Genomic DNA, 13,731 nt, shown 5'->3' on the forward strand with positions numbered 1-13,731 from the left:
GAAGGAAAAAAAAGAAGAAAAGAAGAAAGAAAGGTAGCTTTAAGGTAAAAAAAAAAAAGAGGCGCCGGATGCGTGAGGCGGATATTCTTCTCTTGGTGCCGTGTAACAGTGGAAATGCAGAGTAAACGAGAGTTCGGCCGCCGGTTTAACAGAAAACAAACCTGGTTTTCTGTCTGTCTGTGTGTGCATACAGTCTGCGTAGCTAAACGTTCGTTGTCGTTTCTCTGCATATTCCTGCTATGTTGCCTAAAGAACGTTTTTTCCAGGAGCTGATGAAATGAGGACTAAAAAGCAACCCACGCACGTACGCAAATGTATGTACACAATTCTGTGTTGACATGAATGCCCCGTCAAATGCAGCATCGACAGTAAAGGAGCAGCGCCGAGTGTCGTACAGAACCAAGACTTTAATGTGTGCTCGGCAGGACAGACAAAGAGCGCCGCCTCCCGATGAAAAAAGAAAGCGGCTGGTACTCAGTCGTTTAAGAGAAGCTTGACCGAGATGTAACTATATTTCAGTGGGCAGGTCTTTTTCACTTTAGACAGAGTCATACGACGAAATTTAAGGGGCTGGAAGGCTGGATATGCTACACTCCGAGAACCAGAAAAACTTATATCGATGGTGACACCATGTATGAACGAGCCCTTACAATGTTGGACAGTAGCTTCCGTTCCTTTAGCCGATCTTCCGATTGGCATGACACACGCAACCAGATTGCACATTGCTCTTCCAGCTACGCGATCCAGCGCTTCTGTTGTCTGCATAGTTTTTCTTTTTGCGGAGACTCGAGCTTGTTGCATAGTTAAATGAGAGAGAATACATATATTGTCGTGATAGATTCTATGTAAACTTTTTTCTTTTTCCTTCCTCCCTTTTAGGTATAACAGCTACAGGAATATATAAAGTACATTTTACACGGCGCTGTTGACAATTTCAAAAGCTTGTTTGTAAACGTCCAGCAGCGTCTTGCATTTTTCACGCTCGGCCGCCACGCCTTCATCTTCCTGCAAGAGTTCCTTGAAGAGCTCTTCCTTGTAGAGCGATGCTACCAGACGGTTCTGGATAGACTCGCGGGAATGGTTTACCAACAAATGCATGATGGCCTTGGGTACCAAATCTTGGATATTTTTCCGCACGATATTAAAGTAGCTTGTAATCAGCGTTCCTAGCAGAATTTTGTCAGCACGACCACTTCTTTTCAAGAAAGAAAAGCAAAATCCACAATGATGGTGCTTACGGATGAGTTGTATTTCAATCTCTTCACGTTCTGATGCTTGTAACTCTTCATCGTTAGTGTTGAGGGAAGTCTGTTCGAACTTCCGTTCCAGCTCGGATTCCATCATGCTGGTAACTGAGACTGGAGCAGAGAATGAAGCATTGTTCACAGTCTCTTGAGGCCCCAACGCTGGTCGCTCGTTCTTGTTGGCACCGCCAAAGAAGTAAGTCAAAAATGAATCCTTGTGTGCATCGTTAGCAACACCGTTCTCCTTTGGCACGAAACCGTTTGGAGTCGGATGCATTTCTTCCTCTGCGTGCAGAGCATTTATCACATTGTTAACAGGAGGTGCAGCCTTGGGAGCAATCTAGAAAGTATGCCAGAGTTTGCAGTAAGCATTTATTGTATGTAGCAAAAAGTGTTGCGCTAAGGTCTCACCTTTCGTCTGTCTAATTTCTTCTTCCTCTTGGATTCGTTTTCTAATGCAGCCATGGCTCCAGCAGCACCCAGAAAATCTGGATGGTTGGTGTTGATGTAGGCTCTCTCGATAGAAATCAGGCTTTGCACATAGTTGGATGTAGGACCCAACCGCTCTCGCAAAAGTTCAGACACCACTTCAACTAGTTTGGTATGCAGTCGGGGGTATCTCAAAAGTTCCTAGTTGAATCATAGTCATGAGTATGTATTAAGTGGATGTGCTGTTTTCTTTGCACGTACCTTGTTGTCTGAAATGTGGCAAATTTTCATGAGTTCTTCGTAGACAAGTTCTACACATCGCAGACTGGGTGTCTCTAGTAATTTGATCTGTGGCCGTACGAGAAGATCAAATGCAAGTTCTGGTACAAAGAGCGACGGCCGAGGACCTGTCGAGTTGCGGATAGCTGTGCGGATGTCGTTGTCTGTCAAGTTGGCGCATGGATGAATGGCGTCCAAAGCACTTCCAAATACATTGTTGAAAATGAAATAAATTCGAGCACCACCGCATCTAAGTGAAATCAAGAGTCAGTGGACATTTGATCTGCTTCTCTCAATACATACAGCTCCTTGGTCGACATTTCCGCAGATGTACCATCAATGGCAGCAAGGAAATCGTTTGAAAATTTCGTCAGCAGTTTCAAGATCAAGGAACCCTACAAAAATCCATCCATCGTTCGTTCAGTCTATTGTATCGTACATCGTAACGGGTACTGGTAACTCACTCGATGGGCAGCACCGGTGGAAAAGGTCGGATCGCCATATTGACTCAATTCCTGCTGGGTCTGACTAACAAGTGCACTCAACTTTGTTCGGAGTTCTGGCAATTTCTCCTTGATTCTGTTGTAGAGGATCTATACACTCAAGTCAATTACCTCGCTCAATTTTTAACGAACCAAACTTGGGAACTTACATTGTTAAGCTGCTTGCTTAGATACTTTGTACCACATCTGGCTGCAATGCTTTTGTATGCCGGGTGCTGATGGAAGAATTCTGTTTCTGCCTGAAGTGCTTCGGACATGGGCTTGTTGGTAAGGATATCCTGCTGGCTGCGGTTGACAACACCAATGAAGCCAAGCTTCAGCGGATATGATCGACCCATTAGCACGTCCAATGCGTTCGTTCCAGCATCCATAAGATCCAGCTTTGTAAGCACGCCGATAGTCCTCTTGCCTGTTGATTAAAATAAAATCAGAAATCACATGGCTCTAATTTACACAGCGAAGTCGGACGCATACCTTGCGGATCGACCTGTCGTGCCAGTTTCAAACTGTCAGAGTTGGCAACGTCCATGTTCGCAGGCGTTACAGCGAGGATGATACTAGCCATGCATTAGTGAGTTGATCCCCTCCACATGACTCTGCTGCCGTTGTTTTACCTGTTTGGATTCGAAATGAAATCCATAATCAAGGTTCGGATTTGCTTCTCAATATCGGACGGCTGGTCACCTGTAGTACACATCGGGTTACTAAGGCAGCAATGTAAGGTATGCACTGGTTCTGCATTTACCGATAGGAATCTGGGACGATGATTAGATATTGGTATCACACTTTGCTAATTTTTTATACTGCGCTAGTATACACAAAATAAATAAACATATATACCTTGGTCAATCCAGGTAGGTCAACAAGGGTAAGCGTCAGCACCCTGGGGGAATATATACGAAGGTGAATGGGCTGACGCGAGATACCCTTATTGGAACCAGCAAGTCTGCTTGTCTCTCGCTCAATCTCTTCACGGATCTCTGCAAAGTCGAAGAACTTTTTGTCTTTTATATGCAAAAACTCGCCGTATTCTTCCACGTCCGGTTGGCGTTGTGTTATGAGCTGGAGGATCAGTGGTCGCCTAGTTACTATGCCGCTGCCTCTAGGAAGAAAGTCGCGCTGGACGATGGTCTCCAGGACTGACGACTTGCCCGACGATTGCGATCCGACAACCACAATCTGCGGCAAGTCGAGGCTTTCGTAGGAGCTAATGGACGCAAGCGCTAGCTGAAGCTTGTTCGTAAGCTGTATCAAATCGTCCATTGACTGCGTGCCTGAGAGAAGCAAGAAAAGTTCACAGAAAATGGCTTGCTCAGGTCTGTGATCAAATGCCGCGAATAAGATTTCGCGGTGGCCCTGAAGCTTGCGTTGTTGTAGTCAGCTTAGATGTTGCGGGGTACAGGTCTGGAGAGCCCTATGATAAGCGTGAAAAGAAAGTTCAAGCAGTATATCCCAAACTACACGGATCAATAGTTTACACATGAGTAGATGTTGTCTTTCAAAACTGTAAGCAACGATCATACATCTATTCTCCGAGATAAATATGTATATCTATTTTGTTGGAAGGTGCGCAAAATTAAAAAAGTGAGCATAACTTGAATACTCCAAAGTTGCCTTCCGCGTTCTTTGTAGCGTCCTGACTGGAAGATATCTCGATGCGGTAAGACTCGCAGGTTTAGGTAATTTTCCCAGAATCCCAGTACCTTGGCTAAGTTAGCATTCTCGTAGATTTGCTATGGTCTAAAGACAGATGTCGACGATAGAGCACCACAGTACCTGTGGCTCTTTTGTTTAGATGCATGAGAATCCGGTGTCATTATTCCTGGTCATCTAATTGCGGGTGGTATATAGTCCTTTCTTACAGCCAAACGCAGCTTTTCAGTCATGACTGGATGGATCCTGCTACATATAAATGCTTCTGCGCCTCTACACCAAGCCTGGTATGTACATTCTCGCCAAATGTCGCGTGGAAGTTCTGGATAGTAGGAAGTTCTGATTTAACAAGATCCCACCAGAGCTGTAGGTATCTTTCTGCCTTCCTTTGGCCTTCTTCGAAGAAGGCATCCCTTTAAAATCATGTAAGAAAAAAGAAACTTGAATTCGCCTTCCTAATTTAGCAAAAGAGGAAAAAAAATAGAGGTCTGAAAAATTTCTGTTCATCTTATTGGCCCCTAGAGCCCTCAAAGTCGAAAAATCGCTGTGGAAGCACTTTTTTTCTGGAGGCTGTAGCGATCTGAGGAGCGGGTGGAGCACCGGCTTTTTGATGAAAAACTATATTAATTAATTTATACATCTTCCACATGCATTGGATGGAAAAGTGTATAACACGATATGGGCTACAAAATTAATGTTCACTTTTGGAGTTTGGCAGGCAGAACAGACACCAATCTGAGGATTGGGACTTTGTTTTTTGCATATTCAGCATTGTAAATGACCTAGCTAATAACGAGCCGCTAGGTAGACGAGGGGTAGAGTTGTCAAAGCAAACTCTTGGGTGGAAAACAGACTACATTGAATGAGCAGATAAATTTATATGTCCTTAGGGTGGAAACATGCTGTATATATCAGAATGAGTGATGGAGTGTATATATGAGGATTTAAGGTGTTCAATTTATGGATTAAAGGGTTTGTATTCCGGAAATTCCCAGTGCCTTTGCGCGAAGCGCATCGCGACAAAGGAGAGCTCCAATACGTTCAGGAGATAAAGAGGTGAGCGCTACTGTTATGAATTTAACCGAAAATTACGGGCGTATGAGCGCTGCGACGCAGGAGCGCTAACATCAAATCAAAGAGTGGATTCCATCGAGCGTCAGTCTGAATAAACTGGAATTCGACGGCGCCGTGCTTGCAGTAGCGAAGCGGATGCAAAACCGCCGGAGAATGGAGGTTTATGAAGGTCAAGCGAGTAGCACAACGCCTCGAATTCACGTCCTTAAAAGACGAATTCATCCTGAAATTTATTGAACCTAGCAGGCTTTGTGCAACTTTCTTCTTTGCTGCTCGATTTCATTTTGGATCGACAAAATCCAGAAATGTCAAGCTTTCGCATAGGTTTCCATGATTTTTTTTTCTCTGCATGCATATAAAAGCTTCGAAAGACGAATCAACTGGAGTTTCGTCTCCAACTTAATGTTATACTTCCAAATTATTGCGTCAATGACGTTGCAACCATTGTGGTGAAACCGGTCATGTTCGACGTTCCAGCAGACTATGCATCTACAACAATGCCGATGCGTACGTATTGCATGTCATACTGCGGTATATTATCATCGAGTGCTGTCAGTTGATATATAGATTACAAAGTAGATTGTGAAACAACGTTCGAAGTTCCCTGGATGTAAAGCACTGTCTCTGATAACAGAAAAATCTTTGTTGAGATGCCTATAAAATGAGCAATCCTCCTACATTTCTTTTTTCTCTTCGTCTTCTACAGAAATAATGAAGAGAAATGCAAGTGCATATCATTCTATCCAAGCAAGTCTCCTCTCTGTATGTAGAAGCATCCCTCCGTCCAGGGCATGACTTTAAACTGCCCATGATACCTGCTGGTGCGCCGCCCCCCTTCATAAATGTATTTTTTTCATACATTATCTTTTCCCTTTTGCCCCGACACGATGCGTGGTCCCCGCCAAGAGCGGGAAAACAATAAAGTTGTTTATTTCTCTCTTCAGTGTAATATTATCGAAATTACTTCTTGCAGCGATGTAAAAAGACTGTCAGCGTTCTAAGCAATTTTCAATTTGCTATACCGATTCTATAGCTGCATTGTCCTGGATCAAGGAGAGATGTACCGTGAAATGGTACTGCTGCCTAGGAATAATATAACGGAGAAATGCGACTGACTATTAACTATATCTGGAGCCCGCAAAGCTGCCATCCGAGAGCGGGTTTTTTTAGCCAGGCGAGCGCGACTCTCCCAAACGCTCTCTGCACTCTCCGCACCACGTAGTGGCCAGCGGCGTAATTACGGTTCTAGCTAGTCAGCAGCTCTTTGCATTGCAGCATATAATTTTTACTCGGATTTGATCTTTGACAGTATGAAAAAACAACCACATCGCTAGATCCGCCGCGTAGCCTTCAGATGCTATTCCTCGGTTGCAATCAGTAGTGACATCTTGAGCAGTCGGATGAGTCCAACGCTGTACGCAACAATGATAACCATCTCCCCGGGAGGAAACGTCCCTATTGCGTCTCATACACTTGAAAACATGCTTTTCACCACTTCGCCATTGCGCACGACCTCGATGCCCGGCAATGAAACCGAGCAGCGACAAGGAACCCAGGGCCAAACAGAGGGTACCAACGTTGGCGCGCACACTGGGATCACATCTTCGATGAAACACCATACTTACCGGATGAATCCTAAAGATTTTTGCTGGTCTCGAACGCCACAACTCACCATCTCCCATTGTGTGCAGGCTCGTCGCCAAAGGCGATTGTTTATGAAGGGAAACGGTTATCATGCTGAAGGACGCCATATTATCAAAAGGCTCCCTGCACAGGCTATGCAACGGACCTTAAATACGAGACCATCTACCAAATGACAAAATGCTGCTCGACAACCATTGCTGTACTACCTCAAGCGGTCGAAGGGGTGCTCCAGCTTCGACATATCCATTGCACAACCAGTTTTGGCCAGTGTCTTATATACCATGTATTTCATTCGTAGGGCTTTCTTGAGGATGCGGCAAATGATCTCATACAAAAGCACAGCAGCCAGGCTGTTGGCTTGCAGGCCGGTTCGAAACCCTTGGCGCCTAAGCTGTATAGGCGAGAATCATTTTGTCTGAAACTGCTTGTCAGACACAACAACCAGTATAGCAAATCATCACTCCGGTGAATTCGGTTATGTAGAAGGGATTTCTCCAAGAGTAGCAGTTCCTTGTTCTTCTACAGAATAAAACGTCCCACACCGAGTTTCACGTACTTTACGGTCTCCCCTTTCGTTCACAACTGCTACCTCAAAAAGTTATCCAAGAAGGAGGACAAGTGGAAAATTCCCAGTTGCATGTCATTGTGAAATATGTTTTCTTGTGTTTTCTTTTTTATACACTCTGTGCATATCGTCAAATATGATTGTAACTAAAGACAGAAATGCGTGAAATGTTTGAATGGTAGACCTATTCTTCCAAAATCGATGATCATAGACCCGCCCTTGTTTGAAACTTACTGTATCCGTAGAGGAAACAACCTTTTAATAAAGCAGTTCGCAGAAATGCTACAGTGAGTGAATAACTACAGCGCATGTACTCGTTGTAAAAGAGAAATAAAAGTAGATTTAAAAAAATGTGAACAGTACGTAGATGTACTGTATTACAAAACAAAACGGGGTAATTCATAGAATGGACTGAGCGGTGTAGCTTCGTAAAGCTCACTAGCATACAGCAACGATTCTTTAGCCTGCTGCAGATTTCCTTGCTGCTTGTATATACTTCCGAGCAAGTACCTAAAATGGTTGAGTGAGTGCGGAGGCTTTGGGAATGCTCTCTTAGATAATTTACTTACCAGGCCTCAGCGTTATCCCAACCACGACCTTTGGTGACGCGTTCCAGGTATCCTTCTGCAACTTCAAACTCTTGCATTGTTATGAATGCGGACGATAATGATACAAGAGCTTTCGCGTGATCAGGATCCAAGGTAAGCGCCTTTTTGAATGCATCGAGACCCATATCCCACAATTCTTGCTGCTCCTGAAATTTGGATGCTTTAATGCAAAGCTCGCCGAGTTGGTACCACACATCTGCATCCATCGGGCCAAGCTGCTCAGCTTCAAGAATAGCGTAGCATGCTTCTTGGAAACGCTGCGCACGGATAAAACTACTTGTAGCTTGGAGCCAGAGCTTGATCAGTAATTTTTGCCATCGATCACGACGGTATTCAATGAACGTGCTCTCTCTGCTTGACGAGGGAGTAGCTTTTGACCGCAGCGGCGTAGAACCTTGGCTACCTTCGAAGAAGAGACTGCTGCTACTGCTGCTGCGTCGCATGCTCTCGAGAGAAAAGGAGGGTGTAAGTGAGGATGGCAGAGACCTTATAGAAGGAGATTCTGGCACATTTGCCTCTGCCGATAGGTGACCGTTCGCTTCAAATATGCGTCAGTGTTCCTGAGCCAAAATAAAGCATTTTAATCGTTCTCACCTGCTGTGCTACCGGGCATAATAGACTCTCGCTTTGGTGCACTGCTGCTGCTGGTATCGGTGGTAATAGTTGAAGTTGCCGTTTCAGAACTGGGCGTATCGACATCGTCGACTTGAAGTGGAAGTGGAGGAGGTGGAGGCAAATGTGCTTGGCTGCTGGTGCCAAACTTTTTCATGATGTTCAAGTCGATCAATGTCATGCTCTTCTTTCGAGGTTTCTTATCCTTCTTGGAGGTGCCGGAAGATACAGAAGATTTGCGGTTGCTTCTGACCTCCTCGCTGGTACTGTTACTCATGTTGACAGAGTTGCGGTTGTCGATTTCTGCCCCAGGCAGCGGCGGTGGAGGTTCGAGATTCATTGTCGATGTACGAGGATTAGATACCGACTTTGAGCGTCCAGCGCGAGTGTTTGTTCGTAAAGTATTAGAAGACGGTATATCTGAGGAAACTGAAGCATTGCGATATTGTTGCGGCGAAACAGAAGAACGCCGGCTATCCGCAGTGTAATCAGCTGAAGTCTGACTGCTGATGAAATCCATGCGTTCATGAATATCCAGACCTTGTGAAATGCCAATTTGTTTTGAAAGTTGTGCATACATTGAAAACAAGTCGCTGTACAGATTCATCACAGCCTCGGAACCTTCAAGTGCTTCGAGAAACTGGACTTGCGCGATGCGGATGTTTAGATATGCTTCGGCGCGGTTGATATACAAAGTGCTGTCTTTTTCTTTGTTCCAAGAGAGGACTGGAAGTGAGTTGAGGATGCCAGCTGGTATATCCAGGTCGCACTCGGATATTGCTGCCTGAATACTTTGAAGTCCCTGAGCCAGCTGATGTCGTCTATTGCAGGACGCCAACAATGCAAGAAGATGCCATGATTGGATATGTCGAGGGTTCAACTGAAGAGATCGTCCAATGGAAGCAGTTGCGCCGGCAATGTCTTTTGTTTCTGCTTGCTCGACAGCTAATTCATAATAAGTTTGCCAGGACACATCATCGAGCTCAATAGCTTTCTTTAGAGACGATATTGCTTCGTGGTGATGTTCTGCACGCGTCTCTGGATTTTCACCTACATTCAATCCCACGTTATAGAAATGAAACAAGAAAAAATGTTACAATATCCTTGCATACTTTGTAAGGCGTATATGCCATAAGCAATACCGCGCATACGATGGACTTGCACCATCAGTTCCATCCACTCTTCCGCTGACGTAGCTTGATTAGGATCAATATTCTGTACAAATTCCACCGCCAGATCTCCCAGGATAGCTGCCACTTTGCCTAATCTGCACTCTCGGGCATACAGCTGAATTCCCTTAAGCAGAACCTGCAGGACATCAATTTCGCTCTCCAGAGGCTGTTTGGGTGCTTGATGGTCGGCAGCAGCTGCTGTTGCTACTCTTCGTCGTGTTTGAAGTCTCTTTTGGATATCAAGCACTTTGCCAGCTACGTCGACATCGACATCCATTTCAGGTACTTTATCGACGTCGGCTGTGCCAACCAGCTCCATGTAGTTTCGGAATGCATATTTGGCTTCGTCAAAGTGTCCCAGTCGCAAAAGGCACAAAAACAAATGCCGAGCAATACATGGATTGTTGAAGCATTTTTCTTTGGCTTTTTGCAAAAACTACAGGGATGTTAGCATGCGACATTAATTTAACAAAATAGCTGTGTGTATACTTGCCTGCAAAACGCGGCGTATGTTGCTGATTTCACCCCAGCCAACGGCATCGTGTGCGTCTACCATGAGGTTGGATAGTTCGAGTACATATTCACTCAATTCATGTGCTTCCAGTCGAGGACCGATAGTGGATAGCAGGTTGCGAAACAGGGCTGTCAAACACAGGAGTTCCTCGTAGGCTGAAGCCTTGTCGGATTTCTTTGCCTTTGTGCCATTGGCGGTATGTCCATTGGCTTGCACAAGATTGGAGGATATGGGCATAGGTACGTATGTATTGTTACTGGATATTTTAGTAAGATAAATAATGTAGTGCCGAAATATGATCCAGCGCTTGTGCATTCGCCAGAATGAGGTCCAGTGAGACGTTGCCATGTGCATGTATCCACGTAAAAGCCTCAATGTTTTCGGTACAGGGGAACTAACAGTCATCTATGAGTGCTTTAGTTAATATTGCTCGTTGCAAGTATTCTTTACCTCGATCGAATACGTAGCAAGATGGCTCGATATAGGCACTCTTCGATCCAGCAAGACAATGTCTCGCCTTTCTCGGCAGGATGCTTTTCGACAACGTCCCAGGCTGCGTCGTAGGCTTCCAAAGCCGCCGGAATGTCCCCTTGCTGTTCGAAACAGATACCTAATAATTACATTTCCAGATCAGGAAAAAATGTAAAAGAAAAAAAAACGCTTGTGAATGTCGTGCTACATACCCTTAATGACGCGAGCTTGTACCAAGAGTACCATGCCGTAACCAGTGTGTACGTCTTCCATACGCAGAGCCAGATTTTGCAACGACTCTAGTGCCTTGTCGTATCTGCCTGTTTCATAGTAAATGCGGGCGGCGAGAATCTTGCCAAACTAATTTCCCAAAGGTTACTCAAGTGTCGCACAAGGCACGGTCTTTTGTTTGCCGATGGGGAGGCCTGCGCTTTCCATAAAGCTAGAATAGCGGCAGCGGCGGCAACAGCAAAGTAGAAAGCATACCTGTGCTTGCCAACCGTCGGTTGTCTCGATTTCCTGCGACTGTGTCTTGCTCTGGATGACTTTGAGCAACTGCAAGAGGATATTCTGTGTCTGGGCGGGGTTGAGCGGTGGAGGCAGCGAGATGTGTTGGGGATCATCGTAACGGTAGAAGCTGCCATCATCAGAGATGCCAGCTGCAGTTGTTGGCGGCGTGAGAGTGATTGAAGATTTGTTGGAACCTGCCCAGAGTGATTTTCGGTTCGATTTGGTGTCGGGCGCCGCCGCCAGGGGCGACGCGTGGTTGCTGATATTATTATGATTCTGAACTGGCTTTCCGTCCAATACATTGCTGTTGTTGAAAGACTCGAGTCTGTCGCTGCTGCGAAGCTTTTGCAATAGTAGGACGAATTCAGCCTCAAGTTTGGCAGTTGCATCAAGCACTGGTGACAAGAAGACAACGATGATTTTGTTTTAGACTGTCCGTGCGCCGCGCTCAACCTTGTTTTTTTTTCCCTCTCCCTCTTCTGTTTTGTGATTATGTACCTGATTCATCCGGATGGTATTTCTTGTACCGTCGGGCGAGTTCAGGGACGGCTGTCCATTGGCCACGACAGCGAGCTGCATCGAGATCTGCTGCTGCTTGCAGAGATTTAGGTAGGATCTCCATCAGCTAGAAAGGAGCGGAATGGGAAAAAGAGTTGAGAGGATGAGATGGTCATCCCGAAAAAGTAGCGCTTAACTATAAACTCGACTGTGTGCTCCCACGTGCTGTTCCTTTTTAACCTTTAAATATGTCATGGCTATTGCAACTTTTATATCCTTTGTCTCCTCTTTCTTCCTCTATCTCCGTTCCCAACCCTTCTTGCGCATGGCCTCATTTGACTAGATGGAAAAGCGGCTAAACATAACTATACAACTGCATTTCGCTTTGAATTGTTATATTTTTTCTTCTTCTCTCATGCCTATCTCTTTAGTTTCTTCTCTTCAAGTTGTTTGACAACCATTCCAAGCCTTCGTACAGACCGTCACCTAAAAAATCATTCGCAACAGTGAGAGTCATGTTATCCAGAAAGGGGATCAGATAATCTTACCGCTTGTTGCGCAAGTAGTCTGGATGTACCAATGTCTGTTGCGCAGGGAGTGGAGACCGAGCTTATCGGTGATCTCTGCGGCGTTCATGGCGTTGGGCAAGTCCTGCTTGTTGGCAAAGACAAGCAAAAGCGCGTCACGGAGTTCATCTTCGTTCAGCATACGCTGCAACTCATCGCGTGCCTCTGAAACTCGGTCGCGATCGTTCGAATCGACAACAAAAATGATACCTTGTGTGTTTTGGAAGTCTGCAGAAAAAGTAGTAAAAAATATAAGCATCCAGCAGACATTTTGCCCTTTTTCCTTCGAAGCGTAGCAAAACTTACAGTGTCTCCACAACGGGCGGATCTTGTCCTGACCTCCAACGTCCCAAACGGTGAAGGAAATGTTCTTGTATTCGACAGTCTCGACGTTGAAGCCTATCAAGGTACGAGTTTAAGTATTCGCGTGTGCGCGTCCTTGATTTCGCCATATAGTACCAGCATCTAGATGCCGAACTTACCGATGGTAGGGATGGTGGTAACAATTTCACCCAACTTGAGCTTGTACAAGATGGTGGTCTTACCGGCAGCATCAAGACCGACCATCAAGATGCGCATCTCCTTCTTGCCAAAGAGCTCAGAGAATAGTTTGGAGAAGCTCAAACCCATAGTGAAAATTAAAGAATGGTGGAATGAAAAGAGGTGATTTGCTTTTTGGTTGGGATATATAAAGGAACAACGAAAAAAAGGAAAAGAGGAGAAGGCCACTTGGCTGCTCAGGTGCTGGAGCTTCTGCCTCCGCCCACCAAGTGTTGGCACGCCGGCGCGCCACGCCTTAAGCGTCTTGGTATGACGACATTCAATCAAATTGCGAGATAGACCCGCTTAAATAACTCCCGCCAAGATTTTGATCACTTTCAAAAGCGAATTTTGAACACTTTATGGAGTGCCATTCCCAGCGTTAGCTATTATAGTTTAACTTGAAAGGAGCTGGTCGATGATACAAACCAAAGGCCAATGTCAATGACAAGACAAACTACCGATGCGTCCGGACGCTTCCTGGGCTCCAAATGATCCTTTCTGAGCTTCGGTAGGCTGTTAAGCTATGATACTGGGCGTCGTCGTCTTGTGACCACAGACACTATGCGTCGCGACGTTGTAAATCTCCTACGTGGCATTCAATTTCTTGCTTAATTTATTGCTGCGGATTCGGACAAGTTGTAAATTCAATTGACAAACTGCCAGGCATATCAAGCATTTGCAGACGCACATAACCGGAAAGTGCGTTAGTCAAGTAGGGTTTGTCTCCTGACTACCAACAGATCTTGTTGCTATGGAAATCAGAACCCTTATAATATTTAAATAGGGAGCTTTTGCATCAAGAAATTATAGCTATGCATTAAGCACGCTGATTTATCCTACTTGATC

General features: G+C 45.2%; 4 protein-coding genes across 4 annotated transcripts; 1 reads left to right on the plus strand and 3 right to left on the minus strand.

The window, feature by feature from the left end:
- Nucleotides 1-912: 912 nt before the first annotated feature.
- Nucleotides 913-3,718, minus strand: VTP01DRAFT_3249 (uncharacterized protein; the record flags this gene model as incomplete). Its single annotated transcript, XM_069381799.1, has 11 exons — nucleotides 913-1,166; nucleotides 1,239-1,584; nucleotides 1,656-1,874; nucleotides 1,935-2,202; nucleotides 2,256-2,347; nucleotides 2,417-2,545; nucleotides 2,605-2,864; nucleotides 2,930-3,012; nucleotides 3,070-3,139; nucleotides 3,201-3,210; nucleotides 3,296-3,718. The coding sequence occupies 11 exons, from the start codon at nucleotides 3,716-3,718 to the stop codon at nucleotides 913-915; spliced, it is 2,154 nt and encodes a 717-aa protein (XP_069236407.1).
- Nucleotides 3,719-6,663: 2,945 nt separating this feature from the next.
- VTP01DRAFT_3250 (uncharacterized protein) lies at nucleotides 6,664-6,999 on the plus strand (the record flags this gene model as incomplete). The annotated part of the gene is made up of 1 exon (XM_069381801.1): nucleotides 6,664-6,999. The coding sequence occupies one exon, from the start codon at nucleotides 6,664-6,666 to the stop codon at nucleotides 6,997-6,999; it is 336 nt and encodes a 111-aa protein (XP_069236408.1).
- A 769-nt stretch (nucleotides 7,000-7,768) lies between these two features.
- VTP01DRAFT_3251 (uncharacterized protein) lies at nucleotides 7,769-11,900 on the minus strand (the record flags this gene model as incomplete). Its single annotated transcript, XM_069381802.1, has 9 exons — nucleotides 7,769-7,901; nucleotides 7,961-8,537; nucleotides 8,594-9,661; nucleotides 9,724-10,219; nucleotides 10,277-10,691; nucleotides 10,748-10,907; nucleotides 10,981-11,128; nucleotides 11,255-11,673; nucleotides 11,777-11,900. 9 exons carry the CDS (start codon nucleotides 11,898-11,900, stop codon nucleotides 7,769-7,771), a joined length of 3,540 nt encoding a protein of 1,179 aa, XP_069236409.1.
- A 303-nt stretch (nucleotides 11,901-12,203) lies between these two features.
- VTP01DRAFT_3252 (uncharacterized protein) lies at nucleotides 12,204-12,972 on the minus strand (the record flags this gene model as incomplete). The annotated part of the gene is made up of 4 exons (XM_069381803.1): nucleotides 12,204-12,262; nucleotides 12,325-12,570; nucleotides 12,649-12,741; nucleotides 12,825-12,972. 4 exons carry the CDS (start codon nucleotides 12,970-12,972, stop codon nucleotides 12,204-12,206), a joined length of 546 nt encoding a protein of 181 aa, XP_069236410.1.
- Between the last annotated feature and the right edge of the window lie 759 nt (nucleotides 12,973-13,731).

This window comes from Rhizomucor pusillus (assembly GCF_041956525.1).
Source record: "Rhizomucor pusillus strain CBS 183.67 unplaced genomic scaffold VTP01scaffold_16, whole genome shotgun sequence".
Lineage (NCBI taxonomy): Eukaryota > Fungi > Mucoromycota > Mucoromycetes > Mucorales > Lichtheimiaceae > Rhizomucor > Rhizomucor pusillus.